Source organism: Rhopalosiphum padi, chromosome 1, assembly GCF_020882245.1.
Source record: "Rhopalosiphum padi isolate XX-2018 chromosome 1, ASM2088224v1, whole genome shotgun sequence".
Lineage (NCBI taxonomy): Eukaryota > Metazoa > Arthropoda > Insecta > Hemiptera > Aphididae > Rhopalosiphum > Rhopalosiphum padi.
This window is the reverse complement of record NC_083597.1, coordinates 69,181,792-69,201,351: the sequence shown is the minus strand read 5'-3', so window position 1 is coordinate 69,201,351 and position 19,560 is coordinate 69,181,792. Positions and strand designations below refer to the sequence as shown.

The 19,560-nt window shown below is 25.8% G+C and overlaps 2 protein-coding genes and 1 pseudogene across 3 annotated transcripts; 1 reads left to right on the top strand and 2 right to left on the bottom strand.

The window, feature by feature from the left end:
* Positions 1-676: 676 nt before the first annotated feature.
* On the bottom strand, positions 677-2,023 carry LOC132922643 (uncharacterized; annotated as a pseudogene).
* A 143-nt stretch (positions 2,024-2,166) lies between these two features.
* Positions 2,167-8,150, bottom strand: LOC132922625 (apoptosis inhibitor 5). The gene is made up of 9 exons (XM_060986236.1): positions 7,819-8,150; positions 5,177-5,338; positions 4,902-5,067; positions 4,476-4,834; positions 4,230-4,409; positions 3,105-3,262; positions 2,806-3,037; positions 2,604-2,748; positions 2,167-2,538 (listed from the first exon to the last, which is right to left on the bottom strand). Exons 1-9 carry the CDS (start codon positions 7,894-7,896, stop codon positions 2,447-2,449), a joined length of 1,572 nt encoding a protein of 523 aa, XP_060842219.1. The 5' UTR covers positions 7,897-8,150; the 3' UTR covers positions 2,167-2,446.
* Positions 8,151-8,519: 369 nt separating this feature from the next.
* LOC132922632 (splicing factor 3A subunit 2) lies at positions 8,520-12,486 on the top strand. 2 transcript variants are annotated; one of them, XM_060986249.1, is made up of 5 exons: positions 8,520-8,681; positions 8,797-8,827; positions 11,268-11,445; positions 11,512-11,775; positions 11,859-12,486. In XM_060986249.1, exons 3-5 carry the CDS (start codon positions 11,292-11,294, stop codon positions 12,272-12,274), a joined length of 834 nt encoding a protein of 277 aa, XP_060842232.1. In that variant the 5' UTR covers positions 8,520-8,681; positions 8,797-8,827; positions 11,268-11,291; the 3' UTR covers positions 12,275-12,486. The 2 variants fall into 2 exon arrangements, with proteins under 2 accessions (XP_060842232.1, XP_060842240.1); XM_060986257.1 differs by having other exon boundaries at positions 8,533-8,681; positions 8,771-8,827.
* Positions 12,487-19,560: the final 7,074 nt, after the last annotated feature.

Below are 19,560 nucleotides of genomic sequence, written 5' to 3'. Positions count from 1 at the left end.
TCAACATAAACCACGAATTGTGTAATGAAATAATTATTAAATCAAAATGGTTCTTTTATGAAGCTATTTTACCTGAGTTACAACTACAAATCAACAATCTTTAAGTGGACAAATATATCCTTATTGTATGTGTAAGACAGACAAAGGGGGTAAAATGTTAATGTGTTCTCAAGAAGGGTGTTTAAACCTTTGGTATCATTATACATGTGTAGGTATGACGCAAGCCAAACAAAAATTGGAAATGTTCAATCTGTAAATAATATTTTAAAGTTGTAACTATTGTCCATTACAGGGGTCGCCAACCTTTTCAAACAAGTGAGCTACATTTGAAATTTTTAGTCACAGGTGATCGACATCTAGGAGAATTTAGGTCTTTAGGAAGAGATTTGTTTTATGAGTAAAAAAAAAAAAGGTCTGAAAAAAGGTGCACACTTGCACGTGACGACTAATAAATTGACAGTCGAGTTAAAAACTGAAACTGACAATAATTCTGACTATTTATTGTAGCCGAGGCATTATGGTAAATTCCTAGAATACAATATAGCAGTCAACATTAACCGATTATTTATTACGCGATCGACCGATAATGGTAAAATTAATTTTTTAACGATCGACCTATAGTCCTAGAAAGATCGACCAGTCGATCGCGATCGACTGGTTGGCGACCCCTGGTCCATTATGTAACAATTTAATAATTTAATTTTTTTATTTTAGTAAAAGAAATAAATAAACATTTCATATTTATAATTAAGAAAGCTTAAACAAATTATATAAATGTAATATATTTAATCTAAAGGTACAACTGAACTACATAAATTTATTAAAGAGCAACATACAGTTACAATCGAATCAAGGAGACATGATTTGTCACTTTGGTGTTTAAGGGTACTTATTTGAACAGCGCCATTAAGTATTGTGTATTTTGAACAAATTAAACATATAATAACTCGTTCTACATGAATTCAAACTGACACTATTTGTCTTGTTTCCTCAATAATACAAGGGTGTAATTGAGATTGTCCTTTAGTGAATGCAGGAGTTTTTAATGTAACATAATGAAATCTAACACTTTCATTTATTGTAAACCTTCGATCAGCTAACACTATATTCCCAGGCAATTAATTTTCTAAGAAGTTGCAATTTTCTGTTATATGCTTATCACTGACTCTACCCCCCCAACCTTCAGATATATATGAAATAATACCTTGTGGAGTAATTGCAATCAAGTATTTACTGTGTTTTTATTTTTATAAGATGACCACGTTTGAGCTCTGGCCTTTAAATTTGATAGTTTTACAATTGCAATCTCAAAACAATCAATTATTACTTCAACAGAATTTAGGCATTAAGGTACGCAAACATTTTCTATCAGGTTAGTAAATTAATTTTTTGAACATATGTTCTAAAAGAAATATTACTTTACTAAATATATTAGAAACAGCTGAACAAGTAATATTAAATCTGTAACTCAAATTCACAAATGGTAAATTTAATCTGTTTCATTAAGCACAATAATAACTTTTGGAATTCTGATAATCTTTGATTGCTGGAAGTTAATCCTGGTTTAATCTGCTCTAGTACTAAGTTAAACAGTTAATGCTCTCTAACCCAGTATAATATGTTAACATTTTTGGTCTATTCTCAACAATTTTTTCACTTAAATTTAAATAGTCTATTTTAGTTTTTAATTTTGGTATTAATAAGTTATTTTGTACTGAATCATTTTGTAATGTTTGTATATGTCAATCATTCTAATTTCAGTTGAAGACGATATACCAGTGTCAATTGGCTTATCTTCATTTTCAATACCTACAGTAACTAAACCCTAAATAGAAAATTTTGGTTAATAATTAGGACTAAATTTGGTATTTTTACATTGTTAATTGAAATTGTAGTATTTGATTCATTTATTTTGTTTGTGAATATCTTTTTAGTAGCTCTTTGATACCTTTTCATACTATATATGACATATTATATATAAAAAAAAGTAATGTAAAAAGAAAATAACTACTGCCATTTATAAAAAGTTATTATGTATATATTATTATATAAATTAATTTAAAAATTCTTTTATAGTCTCAATTTTTTGTTGATTTTTTTATATTGAAAAATACAATTTTTTAAGAAAAGTGTTATACTGATTATGATAAAAAATATACTTTCAAATTACTTAAGAATTAATTTTATTATTTGTCAAATAACTATATTTGAATATTAAACTAGCATATTACAAGATGGCTATGCTTAGTGAATTTACAAAATAATTGGTCAGAAAAAAATTAATATGTACATAATTCAATAATACTAAATCATACTATAATTAGCATTATTGCTCAAAAATAAATGAAAACTATTAACATTTAACAATTAAATCAGCAATGTACATATTATATGATTAGTACTAAGAACACGTCAGTGAAAAAATTGAATTGAATTCTAATTTACATTAGTATGGTCGCCATGAACGGCGATTGCCATTGCTGGTGTCGAATGATCTTTTAGTGTTCCAACCAGTACCACCACCACGACGATTATTATCTAAAATGGAAATTTTACAAAGATTTACTACAGTTAATAGTAAGTTGTGCAAGTGGTATAGTTACTAGTTGTATTGTTAGAGAATTTGGCACTAAATTTATCCTTTGGAGGCTGATATATTTGTTGGCTATTATTACTGCCATCAATCCGTTTAGATTTTCCATCCACTATAATAGGTTCATGCTTTTTACCCTCCTGAATGATTTGTGCCTACAATAAAAATAATTCATTTTATCACTTTCATAATTTAAATTAAGTGTTACTTACAAGTTTGGACTTAGTTGCTCCACCAATCCAAGATAGGTTGACAGTTGCTTTAAATCTAGGAGGTATGTTAAATAACTCTTTAATTAAAGTATTTATGTTACATGCTAATCTTAATCCTTCTAGTTTTTTTTCAACAATTGGATCATTTTTTACATCTTCTTCCCCCTTTTCTTTTAAGTCTTGCCTAACAATTTTCACAAAGGTTTGGGTACACGTTCCAACGTACAATAACCTAAAAACAATAAGAAAATGTAATTTAAAACAAATAACAACAAGATTTATTTTTTTGATTATTATACTTTTTCTTAAAATCTTTCTGTCTTTCAGGGTCTTTGCTTAAAAAATCTGGACATTGTTTTCCAAGTTTGTGAAAAGTATACAAAAGTGCTTCAACGCGATGTAAATCCATATCTTCAACTTTCTTATTGGAATCATTCTCAGGAACAGTAACTAAATCCTACAATTGGATATTTATTTTAAACTTAAATAACATACTCAAGGTTAAAATTAATAATTACTTACAATTTTTATGCCCCTTATAGAAACTATATAGACATGTTTATACCTTTTCTATTAATAGATTTTGGGTTGATATTTTTGTTCAAAAAATTATGGATTGGGTAATTAAAAATTATTAGCTATTATTTTTAAAAACTAAATATATACAATTATTACTAATTGAACAAAATATTTAAAAACCAAAGTTTTTAAAACAGATTTTGGTTTTCTTTGCAAAATGTTGCAGGTCAGTTATGACTTATGAAGAAATACATTTTTACTTTGCTTCGATTCAGTGAGCCAAAGTTTAAACTATACCATGTAGTATGTACACATATTCATACCAGTCTTCTTTACATAAATAAGTTCAAAACTGACCTTAAAAAATACATCCATATCCTGCCATATCCTTATATTTATTAAAACAATATGCTGGCCCCAAGCAATAGAATAAGTTAATAGCTCAATATAAATCATATATCAGTAACTAAGACAAAGCTAATGTAAGAGAAGTCAAAATATGCTAATGACATACAACAACGAGGAGGTTTATCTTAATAATAAGTAACAGATCATAACCTATAAAAATAACATAAAGTAGAATTTAAAAAAAATTGAAGTTGGTTTTATTGCTCAGGCAATTTATGGATTGTATGTTTACAGCATAATTGCGATCAGCTAGAGTAATAAATAACTAAAATAAATTGGTCTGAGTTACCAAGTGGGTTAGAAAGGTTTAATTTGAACTAATCTTTAGGAGATATATTTTAATCAACTAATGATTCAAACATATATGCATAATTCTAATAAAATGTAAAATTAAATATGATAGATAATAGATATTTTAGGTTAAACTATAAACGAATTTGACAATGTTATTGTTGACAATACCTTAATGAACTCTTTAAATAATTTCAACTACTTACTAATAGAGCTTGGTACACTTGTCCAACTACTGCTTCAGGGTTCATTAGTTTACCACAATATGGTACAGATTCTGCTAATGACTTTAAAATGATAAATTGTTTATCATTATCTTTTATAAGGGTATAGCGATTCAACAATTCACATATATATACAATAAACTTTGTGGATTCTACATGAGCCTAAAATAAAATTAAAATTATAGTCATTAAATTAATCAAAATTTGAACTTTATAACAAATATTTACCGAAAAAAATGGAATAGCAAAATCTAGACAAGTTATGAATCGATTGACTTGATCTAAATCTTTGGGATTAAAAAATTGATCAAGTTCAGCTGTGCTTGCTAAGAGTTCAACGAGTTCTTTTTGACCATCTGGTGTATTAATTAGATGAGTCGATGATAAGATAGTCATGAGTGTTTCAAATTCTTCACAAGTAATATTTTGCATAACTTTTTTGCATTCTGCTATTATTAAATCTTCTACATCTCTTTTAATTATTTCTTTACCCAATGCCATTACTTTGTTCAATATAAACTTCATAGAACGTTCTCTTACCACTTCTTCATTTGATTGCATTTGACTGAATATTCCAGTTAAGGCACCTTAATAGAAAAATAAGTAATCACATAGGTAATTTATAAATTGTTCATATTGTTTGAAAAAATTTACCTTTAGCATCAATCTTAAAGAGTGATAATAAAGAATTCTGAGCTGTAAGTAATTCTTGTGGGTCATCAGCCTGAAGCAATTGAGCTAATATATCTGCTATTTTCGTCAGGTATTCTTTAGACTCTTTACATAATACTGGCAAATCTTTAATTGCTTGTTTTCGTATCTAAGAATATGTTACATATTAAATAGATATAAAATATTGTTTATTGATTAAACATTATATAGTATTAACTATTAAGTATATAATAGACATAAATCACTTATTTACTTACACAAATATCTTCATCTTCACAAAGATCAAGTTGAGCCTCTAATGCTTGAGCAGCAAGGTTTGGAAAATGTTTAAAGAATCTGGTTATAAATTGAGATGCGAGTCTTTTTTCTTTAGTTGATCCTTTAACTGCAGATAATATTTCCAAATACTCGGGCTCTTTCTATAAAGTATTTATACATAATTTATTCTTGATAGTCAAAGTATGTAAGTATATTCAAAATATTATAGGTAATTAATTAAAGCATATACCATTTTTTTTTTTTTTACTGCAACCTATTTACAGATCATTAAATTTTTTAAAGTGAATAAAAAACACCTATCAGAAAACATATACAGAATATATTATAATTATATATGAAATATATAAAACAATATGAATAAAGGTAATTCATTGAATCTTAGTTAATACCCGACCCAGATTGGGAAGGCAAGCTTTTAAGAAGATCTCGGTGAGCAACTCAAAATATGGGCCAGTTATGAGTGTTTGGTCATAATTTTATTTTAGTACATATATTAGTAGAAAATATAATTGAATCAAAATATTAAATCATACAGTAGCTGTAGCTGTTATCAAACTTTAGAAATTTTAAAACTCGATGAGCCGATACCTTGTCTATCCAGTATACAATATACAAATTCACTAAATTTACTCCAAGATCGGTCACACAAAATTGGTTTTGAATTCACTGCTAGTAAAAGTCAATTAAAAGTCATTACCTTACATACTAGTCCTAAAGCAAACATACAACTATACCTCAAAAATTTTCCGCATATTTGGAATGATACTCAACAACAAACTCAATGGACCCCTCACATAAAAAAAAAAAGCGGGCAATTGGGTATCACTCTGCTGTATAGTAGAGGTGGAAAGTAGGTCACTATAATGTGCTAAATTTGAATGCAATGACAGGTATCATTGTATATGAAAAACGATTCTGAATGGAGATGATTTGTCAGTCTAGGTTGTATTTATTATTAACTAAATTTAAATTATAATTTATTTTTCTCAAATACTGGTGAAAGTTTAAAGTTTTTACGACTTATACTTTTAGAATAAAAATATATTGTAAATCGCTTTAGGATATTATATAGTTATTTTATGAGATTTTGTAAAAAATAAAATTTTTTACGCTCATAAAATTTTTTCTATATTGACGATGGAGTTTTTTTTTTTAGAGTTATTTGAAGAAAACGTTATGGAGAACCTTGTATTGGGTTTATTAACCTTAGGTATAAATCACAAAAATTTTATGAATTTAACATCAAAATTACTTGCTAACTTTTGCGATTTTGACATATTTCGAAAACATTTGAACTTGTGACAAACAATTTTTTATTTTTATGCCAAATTTTTTTTATCAGCATTTCATAAAAAAAAAACTTAGAAAAATCAAAAATTTCAATTATTTATAAATAGCTTAAAAAAAGTCAAAATATAATCTTAAATAGATAACACTAATATAAACATTTGGTGAAAATTTCAAGTATTTACAATGATTCGTTTTTGAGTTACAGCAAAATAAAATAATTGATTTTGTCAAAAACTGATTATGCGTAAAAATTCCCGTTTTTCCATTACTTTTTTAGGGTTATTCCTTATTCCTGACACTTTAGAGAACTACTGGATATTTTTTACTTTTGATCCCCCAAAGTACTAACTAGATTTATTTTTTTTCAGAGAAGGGCTGAAGTTAAAACACTATTACTACTCCAAAACATGATGATACACAAAAAATAATAATAATAATAAAAAAAACACACATCATTGTAAAATCAAATCAATACATTCATCATTCCGTTCAAAATCTAAAACTCAAAAGCACATGCAAAATCCGAATGAACATCATATATTCACTTCCCACCATAAATGGGGTGCCAGCATAAAATCACTCAACATAATTTATAAATCTCTTATTTTATCACAAATACAGTACGGATCCCAAATTTATATTATCTAGCCAAAGAAAATCTATTAAAAACATTAGACCCTATCCACAACAAAGGGATTCATTTATCAACAAGAGTCTTTAGAACTAGCTCCATTGTCAGCATTTTATGCTATACGGGGAAACTCCCTCAACCTACTCAGCGAAAAAGAACTTATATTATGGAATTAAAAGAATACAACAATTAAAATATAAACGTGTTTAATTTGAAGTACGAAAACAGTAAAACTTAAGAACCCTTGACTAGACATACTATATTATACTATTTATACTGTACAAGAATAGAAATAAAAAAATAGAATAGAATAAAGTACAAACTTAAGTGCAGTAGAGAACCTTAATTTGAGCAATTAGTTTAACTATATTAATATTAATGTTAACTATTATACAAAACTTTAAATACAAGTTAAAATTTAAACAGAAAATTTTATTTAGATACCTATTAAATTAATTTACAAACATAACCATGTTTCAGTTTGGTATTCTATCTAACAAGCTTTTGAGCAATTGCTCAAATTGGCCAAAAAAATGTTTATATTAAGTTGTAAAAATTACTCATATTAATTTCAACTGGGTCAAGTGTTAAATGAAAATAAAAATATAATACTCTATTTTTTTCGGCATCATATTATAATTTATCTTTAAGATCTTTGATACATAGAAGACACACAAACATGATTTACGTTAAACTTACTTCGGCAATGTTTTCCTTAGCATCGGCAAGTATACCAAAGTATTTATACATTTTTTGGATGTTGTCTTCGGCCTCCATTTTTCTAGAATGCAAGTTTTCCTATCGGCGGTTGATTGAACGGATAAAGTAGGAATAGCTAATACAAAAATGTCTTTGAATGACAGATAGTTGGCAGATACGAATTCACTCTTAACCGTTAAACGTTATACGATAAATAAACGAGAAGTATTAAGCTACTAATGCGGACTGCGGGACGTAGATGGGTTTAGGAAAATAGGAAAAAGATTCGAGAAATCAGTATGATAATCCACAATTATATACTTTTGTAAGTAAATAATAATTATCAATAAGGACGGCGTTCCGGTACGATTGGTATATGGTAACGGTAGTCACAACGTGTTTAGGTTACGTACCAGTGTCGTATATAATTGGACGAAAAATGTCGTTTAATACAATAATATCACATTAGGGTCGACTTTTTGCCACTGAACATTATTATTATTATTATTTTTTATGAATATTTTAATTTAATTTAATATTTAGACTCATCCACAATAAGGAAGTAATAAACTTTATATAATATATAAGTCAGTTTATTTTTCATGGCTGGATCATTGCTCGGTTGACGGTTTCTAATTGTTTGTGTTTATTTCAAACGCGATGTTGTTGTGGTATCAATGTCTTGATTAAATATTGTTTTATCCTATTATCATATATCATATACGGTCGTAGTTTACCAAACGGCAAGCGTTCAAGCTTCAAGCTTGAAATATTTTACCATTTATTTAACTAAAACGTCATAATTTTAAAGTCAAGAATCCTTCACCAGAACAACTATCAAGTGTCTATGTATTAATTACCAGGTATAGAATTTAGAAAAATTTCTATTTTTGTTTAATATAATTTGATCTAGTAGCTCATAGTTTAATAATTTGTTCTATTTTTCATGTGGATTTTATGATAATCACAATACCATAGAACGGCACCATTGGTTTCGTGAATTTCCCTGGTAAGTAATATCATTTATTGCAGTAATGACCACAACAATACAACATACAGTCAAAACTTTAATTAAGGAGTTGTAAGACATTGACTTTCACATTTGACTTATAGATGCTTTAATGCATTTTTGTGTTATGGACCACGTATTTTGTGTTACAATAATTAATTATATGACATTTAAGTCTAATATTAATACATTTATGTGTTAATACCCATTAAACCTCAATCATACACTCACACCTACTAATTAAAAAATAGGATTTAAACACATTTTGTATATCCATCACTCTCTCAACATGACAATGTATAAATGGGTCTGTCAAAGAATCTTATAAGACTGTTTTAAATTTAGATAGTAATATCCAAAACACTTTTAAGATAGGTTGTTAAACCACTCAGTAATCTTGGAAACAGCTTAACTTTTATATTGTGTATTGTAATGTATAACACTAAAACATTTATTGTTTTTAGACATTTATTTTTTAACCCTAAGCCAGGGGTCTTCAACCTTTTTATGCAGTGGGCCACGTATTATTTTTTAATAATCTTGCGGGCGCATTTGTAGTAAAAACATGTATTTTATACAAAAATTTAGTTTTATTATTAAAATTTTTATGATTACATTTTAAATTACAAATTATTATTATTATTAAAACATATATAGATAAACATTTTTTTTTAATTACAAATTTTTTATTTTATTTTTAGTGTGATAACTGACATTGTTTTTTGCTAACTAATTTGTTTATATTTGGTTGGATCTGAGACTATGGAATTATTGAGTGAATTTATCAAAATAGAAAATATACATGCTAAATTTCAAATGTGATCGTGGGCCGCATATTATGATAGGGCGGGTTGAAGACCCCTACCCTAGGCATTGGCTTCAAATTTATTTAAATGATGGTAGGAAAAAGTCTCGGGGGGGGGGGGGAGTACAAATTAGAATATTTTAAATTAAATTTATATAACTACTCTATATGATATTTTATGATATAAACTTTTATAATCACCTTGTATAATATGTTAGTTTGGTGTAGAAAACCAAAAATAAAATAATAAGATATACTATTCACATAATATTTACATTTATAGACTTATAGTTTATACCAAATATATATTAAGTTGCTGTGGAAAGCCGTAGATAAAATTATGATAAAGTTAATAAAAACGATAATTTTGGTTTTTTGTTTTTACCTACGAGATTGGTAGTAGATTATACACACATTTATACATATATAGATTATAGGCGGTTAAAGCATGATACAATAAAGTAAATATGGTGATCTCTTGTATAGTATAATATTATTATATTAATATAGTATAGTGCAGTAGGTCAGTATAGGTATGAGTGTGTTATAGACGAAGACAGCATACGTCAAACAGTATTAAACACATTTTATTTTTTTTTAATGGAAATTTTAAAATCTAATAAAGGAAACATGAAAATTGCGTTATTATTTCTTAATTATCATTAAACTTCCCCCCCTTGAGACTTTTTTTCTGTTCCACATTTTAAATAACTATTGTGAAGTATCATAATTTAAATTTTTGATATTAGGTAGGTAAACATATTTTTGCTGTGATATTTAAAGTAAACTTATGAAATATTAGATACATGGTATTATGTTTACTATTCTTGTTATATAGTTCAACTTGGTTCAAACCTTGTTTTACAAATTAAATAGGATCAACTTGACAAGTATTATTATTATCAATATTTCAAGGTTAGAGTATCAAATATGTATATTACTTACATAGTACTTGCCATAAGCAGAAATTATAAACTGCACTTTAGTAAAATTTTAAATATATACTTTATTTGTTACAAACATATAGTATAAATAATTAATAGAATAAAATTTAAAATTTAAAAAAGTTAAATATTAGAATAATAAAATATTGTTAATACATATTTATCATTTGAAGTTAAGCCATTTTATATTTAATAAAATTATATTAATATTGTAAAATAATCTTAAAACAATATTTCTACATTAGAATATAGTATCAAGTACAGGTATGTAGCTAAGGGAGAGGGTGTTACAATAACTCTTCCCACAGCAATATAAATAAATAAAAATACTTCGGGTACCTCTAGGATGGATTATATTTTGCTTAAAGAAATAATCAAAAATTAAATTAATTTTATAATTTATTAATGTAACCATGACTAATGCGTGAACAGCGCTTTTTTCTAAGTTCTATTTAAATATTACCTAATTATGAAATTTAGAAAATCCTAGTTTATTGCTTGATTATGTACCCGGTATACCTATACAGTTTTAACTTTTGGTATTAAAAATCATAGTGCCTACCTAATTATTCTATTTACAATAAATCGACAAATTAATAAATAAGAATAACATAATTATTAACCAAAATATCATTATTTATAATGTAATATATATTTATGTACTTATTAAAATTTTGTTATTATTATGCAGAGATTTTGTAATTAAACTACAAAAATGGATTACCAAAATCGGCCTGGTGGTAAAACTGGTGGTGGTGGTGTTGCATCATGGACAGAGACTAATAAGGATAGACGTGAACGTCTTAGGCAACTGGCTTTGGAAACTATTGATCTTCAAAAAGATCCTTATTTTATGAAAAATCATTTAGGTAATTATTATAATTACATTTATGTAAATAGAAAAATTAATATTTTATTATGTATACATGTTATAGGGTCCTATGAATGTAAACTGTGTCTTACTCTACATAATAATGAGGGTAGTTATTTAGCCCATACACAAGGTAAAAAACATCAAGCAAATTTAGCACGTCGAGCAGCTAAAGAAGCTAAAGATGCTCCGCAACAGCCAGCTCCTGAAAAACCACGAGTAGAAACTAAAAAGTTTGTTAAAATTGGACGGCCTGGATATCGAGTTACAAAACAAAAAGATCCAGAAACAGGCCAACAAAGTTTACTCTTTCAAATTGATTATCCTGGTTTGTAATTTTTTTATGCACTATATTTGTTTTTAATTAGAATATATGATGTGTTTAACTTTTATTATCTTATATTTGTTTAGAAATTACTGATAATGTACGTCCACGTCATCGTTTCATGTCAGCATATGAACAAAGAATTGAGCCACCTGACAGGAAATGGCAGTATTTGTTGTTTGCTGCAGAACCTTACGAAACAATTTCCTTTAAAGTTCCAAGTCGTGAAGTAGATAAATCTGAAATGAAATTTTGGGCTCATTGGAATACTCAAGCAAAACAATTTTATTTACAATTTGCATATAAAGTTGAACAAATGAAACCACCACCTCCCATGAAACCTCCTCCGCCATCTCTACCGCCCCCACCACAACATAACATGATGCATCAACCTGGTTCAAATATGATGTCTCATATGTTCCCTCCTCCACCTATGTATAATCCTGGACCACCTCAAATGATGAATAATATGATACCTCCACCTCCTCAATTAATGGGTTAATAACTTTATGGAAGTAATAATGTAATAATTTTAAATACTTTTTATCGTTGTCTAAAAGACTCCATAAATATTTTTCTTTGCTATAGAATTACTAGTACTTCAATAAATTTAAATGGTAAATTACGATTTGTTTAATACGTTTTATAAAGTGTGTTGAATAAAAGTTTTTAAAATTTTGAATATACAAAATAAAACAATGCATAACATTCTTATCATGTACCTATAATATTTATTTGGGTGTACCCATATTCTGAATATTTGAACATATAACTTATTAATTGTTTTAATACTTCATATATCTACAGTGTATCAGTGTACAATAATATATCAAAGTGTTTGCTATATGTAAACATATATTATTTAAAATTTAAGCTGTAAATGTATTATGTGTAAAATTGAATGGTTACAATAAAAAAAAAATATGATAATGAGTTGAATGTTACCAAATTTGGAACCAGGAATGTTTGAGAATCAATGACATTAAAATTGTGGCCCACCAGCCATTCTGGATCAAGAAAAGAGTCACAGTTGAAGGTCTCCATTCTTGGTCAGTTTAAAATTATATGAGGTGCCGAGGTGATTATTGATATTTATTTACTACAAAATCAAAATGTATTAATAATTTTATTATTATACATTATACACAAATTATTTATTCTCCTGATATAAAATATATTATTTTAAAATTATTTTCATTAGTGGGGGTTCAAAACTAAGTATTAAAATAATAATTATTGAAATTATTTTTTATTATAATCAGTAGAATTTATCCTGGTTTGGTTATCTGTGTTCTGTGATGCACAGTTCTTTGTACTGGAAATCAATTTTGTTGCTCTATCATTTCATAATAATTAAAAATGGATTCAATTTGTTTAAATGATGATGTGACATTTGCACTTTAGGTCAAGCTAAGTAACACATGTCAGAGTACTTACACTAAATGCATGGTGCACGGTATATTAATATCAATAATATCCTTTCCCCATCATCCTTATAAATGTCAAATGTTGACAATAAAAATGAGTCTTTTATATGTTATAATATAATAAAATACAAATAATTATTTAACAAAGTTAAATAATAATTTTTTATTATTAGAGTACATAATTACTGCAGGACATGATACCTACATGCCTATTTGTTTATGAGTTTATCGTTAATGATCAGACCAGACTACCAGAGCAAAGTAACAAGATTAAAACTAATAAAAAGTTCTTTTTTTTTTTTTTAATACACTGCAATATACTAGAAAATCAGTGTAAATAATTTTAAAAAAATTGCACTGGGGTATTTGCCATTATGTGATGAGTTTTTATGCCATTTCAGCATTCAGCAAAACTTACTATATCGGTTTGATCTTTTATCTACTTGATAATCTAAAATATATTTCCATGTATAATGTATATTTTATAAAATAATATTAATCTGTCTACATACATAGAACAATATAGGTAGTATTGTTTGTAATATATTAACCATACCGCAAACACGGTAGCTACCTATACAAAATAACAGAATGAATCATCAAACATGTCCACCCCCATATTTTATTCTTTTAATAATGAATTTTAGTACCTACCTACTTAAAAATAATATTTTCAAATATTTACATTGTGTATACCATTTAAATCTTGTCTTTTAACTTCATTTTTCAAATGAAAATCATTAATTGTTATGTAGAAAATATTTTTTTGAACCATTAGTTTTTAATGTTTTTATGGTATTACCAGACGTCCTAAACTATAAATACTAAGAAGTAAAAATAGGTAGGTAATAAACTAATAAACCATACAAATGATTTCACCAAAATATAAAATACTTGTACAGTTGTACCTAGTAAATTAATTTTTCAAACTAGTCTTAATTATACTATACTCGGACATTTTTTTCTAATGATTATAAAATGTTGATAGATTATTATTATTTAGGTACCTATTATAATTACTATAATTTTCAAAACATAATAAAATAATAATAGACCCATATTGTCCATTGTTCTTAGTTAACACAAATCACAAATATAAATTACTCAAACAACTATATTTTAATTTTAATTAAGGTAAATCAAAATTTTGAAAAAAAAAATATTTGTTAACAATTATTATCAGAGAAAAAGGCTAATTTTCCTTTAAATAAAATAATTTTTAGAATTTTTTAAATCAACTTAAATAAGTACTGAAATTATTATAAGATAACCCAACAACTATATGTATTTAATTAACAAATCATTTATTTATATTTTGTAGATGTATAGTATTGTATATATATTTTTGTTTTTTTATGCTATGAAATGTAATGATTAACATTTCATTAAATATGGCTTTATATTAATAGTTGTCAATAATTTCAAGACCAATTAAAATAATAATTTTGAACCACCAGTGAGTATACCACAGGTCCACAGGATAGTAGTAGTAGACATTCATATTATTATAATATCTACTTATAAAATATTTTTAATAAATTCATTAAGGAGATTGGAAGCGATGATTTTCTGTCTTTGTCTAACACACACGCAACTTGGGATTATAGACGTGTTCTATTTCCAACGTACCGATTGATATAATGAAGCGATAAGAATTCTGTATACAGATTTGAATTCGTCATCAAGTCTTCTTGAGATCGACTTTCCTACATTTTTGATTTTTTGATTTTTACTACTCCAAAAATTTAAATATGTCTATTTTTTAATTACTCTTTTTTAATGTAACGTTTTTCGGATTTTAGGAGGATAAAATCAAAAATATGGGATAGGCGATCTCAAGTAGTCTTTATGACGAATTCAAATCTGTATTCAGAATTCTTATCGCTTCATTATATCAATCGGTACGTTGGAAATAGAACACGTCTATAATCCTATGTTATAATCGTGTGTGATAGATAAATACAGTAAATCATCGCTTCTAATCCCCGGAAAATATGGATTTGAGCCGTGAACATAATAATTGTTGAATCACCTGGCTATATATTTTGAACTATTAATATGATCTAAAAAATTTAATTTATTATTTACAGAATTCTGTGTTATTAACCATCGTGTTTGATAAAATTTCTAATTAGGTACATTTGCTTATTATAGGCAAATACACAGAATAAAGATGTAAATTAAATTTTTGAAGTGTCATCGATGAATGATATCTTCACAGAAATCTACATGGCTATTAAATAAAAATATTAATATTTTTTCGGTTTATTGTATCTACTAATAATGTACAGATCGTTAATGCGTAAATGCGCGTACTGCGTAGCTCGCGTTAAAGACTACCTACCTACCTATTAATTATTATCTTATAGCTTTTATTTTATTTATCAAGTTTCTCTATAACTATAAAAATACAATAGAATAATAGATTTAATAGAAAGATCATACAATTAGGAATATAAAAGAAAGAATTAGGGTTACCTATGTCAGTTAATATATTAGTTTATACAATATCCATATACCGATATACGGATATACCTATTTATAAATATACGTTTTACTGCGCAGTGCACATATACCTTTAATAAAAACAAATAACAATAACAATAACAATTTCAAATAAGTTTTTATTATAAAATGTCTTTTTAAAATGTTAATTATGTTTGTCAGTCAACAGAAGTAGAAAATATATATGTATATGGCTACTAACCTAGTTGACAGTTGCACAGTTCACAAAATTCTCAAAAATATAATAAATCGATTACTTACTCTGGAATATATTTTTTTTAAGTATTGGGTTTTGAAATAGAAAATTATTGTTAAATGTATTAATGTATTTTTTTCAGGATTTCTATTTACTTTTTTTAAAATTCAATATAGGTACCTACTACTGGTACTATAGGTAGGTACGTAAATAAATACTGTATGTAAATAAATACTTCAAACGTAGGTAGTTATTGCATTTTTCTAACTCTTTTAAATTATTTTATGTGTGTAAACAGTATTACAGTATATTATAAGGAATAAAGATATAGGTAGATGATTAAACATTAATTATTCTTATTGTTATAATAAAATCTGATTAATATAATATGTAACGTTACAAAATACGATAACTATAATTTAATAGGTAAAAATTATTTATTGTTTGTACTTTGGTAGTAACTATAGCTTTAATCGGTGCCTATTTATAAACTTATGACTAAATTCCAAATGAAAGAATATGACAACGTTAGTTACATATACGAGTAAATAAGAAATTTATATTAATTTATTTTTGTTAAAAACAAGTATCACCTAAATTTCACTGAATATTTACTTGCATTAAACGATTAAACACTAAACATTTTGATTAGGTAATCATTTTTATTCCCTAAAAAACGGATAAATAGGTGCTAACATTTTTTTTAAATTAAACACTATAAATAATAATTATCATAACTTCACGTACATCGGTCGTATAAATATATCATACTACACTAGAAAGTAGAAATTGTTTGTGTGGTAAATAGCAATTTTTAGTTTTTCATTTTTTTTACCAAATAGAACCAAAAAAGATGTCATCATGATAATAATAATAATTAATAATTACCTAATTAACAATAATAGTATTTTATTTCAAATATGATGCATGATAAATACCTATTATAGGCTATTGACTGTATAATAATGTACTTTTACATTTAATATTAACATATTATATAATATATTATCACAATAAGCTATAAAAATTATAAAAGTAAAATATTACATATTAGTTTATTACTCATAAGTTAAAATGTAGTACATTTTAATGAAGTGTTTTTCCGAAAGTATGTAGGTAAATAAATAAATAATTATAACATTTTAACTTTTAACTAATGTATAATTCATTATATTTTAATGAGTGTTTATTTCATTAATCATTTTACATATATATGTTTACTGTATGTCTGTAGATATACAACATTAAGTTTTCATGCAAAATAATTAAACAACAATAATTATATACAATAGTATTATTAATCAATTTTAAATCTGATATTTTGAGACTTTAAATCTTGATTAAAGGTACTAAGGATTAAGGACATCATAGTCCTAAATCTCATTTTTTTTTAAGAACAATAATATTTTATAATATGCACATTTTTTTCATATTTATTAAAGATTAAACGATTAAACAATCAATATAAATTATTAATGGTATTCGATAAAGTAAATATTTTAAAAATGGCATTTTATACTTGTATTAAGTAACAATCTATATTATAGCTTATAGGTAATATAGTGAAAGTGTTTAAATCTACGCAATTAATATTTTTTGAATTTTAATAAGATCTCAAGCAAACGTTTGATGAGGTATTGTTATTTTATGCATAAAATAACAATAATACATGTATTTGAATATATTCTTTAGTAAATTAAATTGTATATATATTTTTTAAATTATAGTTATTAGAACAACTTATAAGAAGGAATCTTATATAAAATGTTCAACCATTAAAATTAAAATAAAAATTGTATTTTATTAATTAAAAAATAATATACAACTTTTTATGATTTTTATGTATACCGTCAATATTTGAACTTTGAATGCTTGTAAAAAAATTGAATATATGTATCTATGTATTTTATATATTTTTAATTGAGTTGATATGAAAAATCTTTAATGAATCTTTTGATTGTCAAGATTTTAGACTTAGAACAACATTATATTAATTTTAAACGAAAAAACTAAAAAAAAAGTAGAAATCAATCAGAGTCAAAATATTTTGAAAATTGTTACTTATGAAAAATACAAATGAATAATGATCATGAATATTGAGTGAGAATATGATATTGTCAATATAATACCGGCATACCGCGGTTATTCATTTTTCAATTACCACAATAAAATAAAATGCGTATCACAGTGGAGTAAGTATCACAATAACCAGTGTCGTAGCCAGGGGGGCTTCCGAGCTCAAGCCCCCCCCCACATGTCGGACGACAATAATGTTATTAATTTAATTGAAAATACAATTTATTATAAATATGTGATGCCATGATAATCCGCTGCCCCGAATTCGAAGAATAGCTAAAAAAACAATCATTAACTGTTTGTGGTGATAAAGCAATGCCGCTCTTACACACTTACTTGATTTTGATTTAATAATAAAAAAAAGTCAAAAATACAGTGCAAACTTAATTTGTTGTCATAATTAGCCATTAAAAATTACTCCCTCCCCTAAAAAATGCTGTCTACGGCACTGACAATAACTTAACATATCTTAACTGAATTCTAAACCTATTCCCATACCAGAATCTAAATTTTCATGATTAACGAAATATTTAACTCAAAATATCAATCATCCATAGTCTTTCAATATTAATACATATCACTACAAAATATATAATCACTGCACGACATAGATAAAAAAAACTCTTTTGAAATTAATAATAAATAATAATATACCTACCTTAATCTAATATAATATGATATGTATGTTTAATTTTTTTTTTCATTATTACTGATTTATTAGATCAACAATACAACATATAATATACAGCAAAAATTACCTACGCCTAAAGCCTTTCAGCCTAGCTTGTAGCGGTAACGCGGTACAGGAAATTATAAGTATAAGTAATTATGATTAATAATAAATAGGGGTAATTAGATTATGAATACAGACTTATCTTATTATTGATACAATCCTTCATGTTAATATTATCCTTAGTAGGTACAATTTTTTTTATATCAATTGGCAAAGAGTTAAATTGACAGGACTCAGATAATTTATCAATTTTTGACCAAAACTTGTATTAGTGTATATCACTTGAAAATTAAATAACCTTTCTTTTTGTTATTATTAGATACATAAGATACATTATACATTTATATTATATACACTTTATCTTATATGTAATTATCAGGGCCTGATTTAATAAAATTATGGCCAAGTGCAGAATTTTTTTTGGGGCCTTCAAGTAAAAAAAAATGATCTAGAAAAATTATACATAGAGAGGGGGAAATGTTAATAATAAAACAATATATTTATATGTTAAACGTGTTAAATACCAAAATACTTATCTCAAAACTCATAAAATATTTCTACATTATTTCATGTACTATAAATACAATTTAGTTACTCAATTTAGTTACTTGGTCTAGTAAATTAAGGACAATGAAAAGACAATACTAATTAAATAACATAACAACTTCATACTATATTAAAATATTAAAATACTTAAGGATTTTATTACATAAATTTAAATTAAAATAAATTAATTTCGGTCTTCCATAAAATTATAAAAATGGAAAATAACTTATATTTAATAATTTATTCTATATAATTAAAATTAAATAAAAAATGACCAATTTCTAATTAAATTTTATCATAAAAGA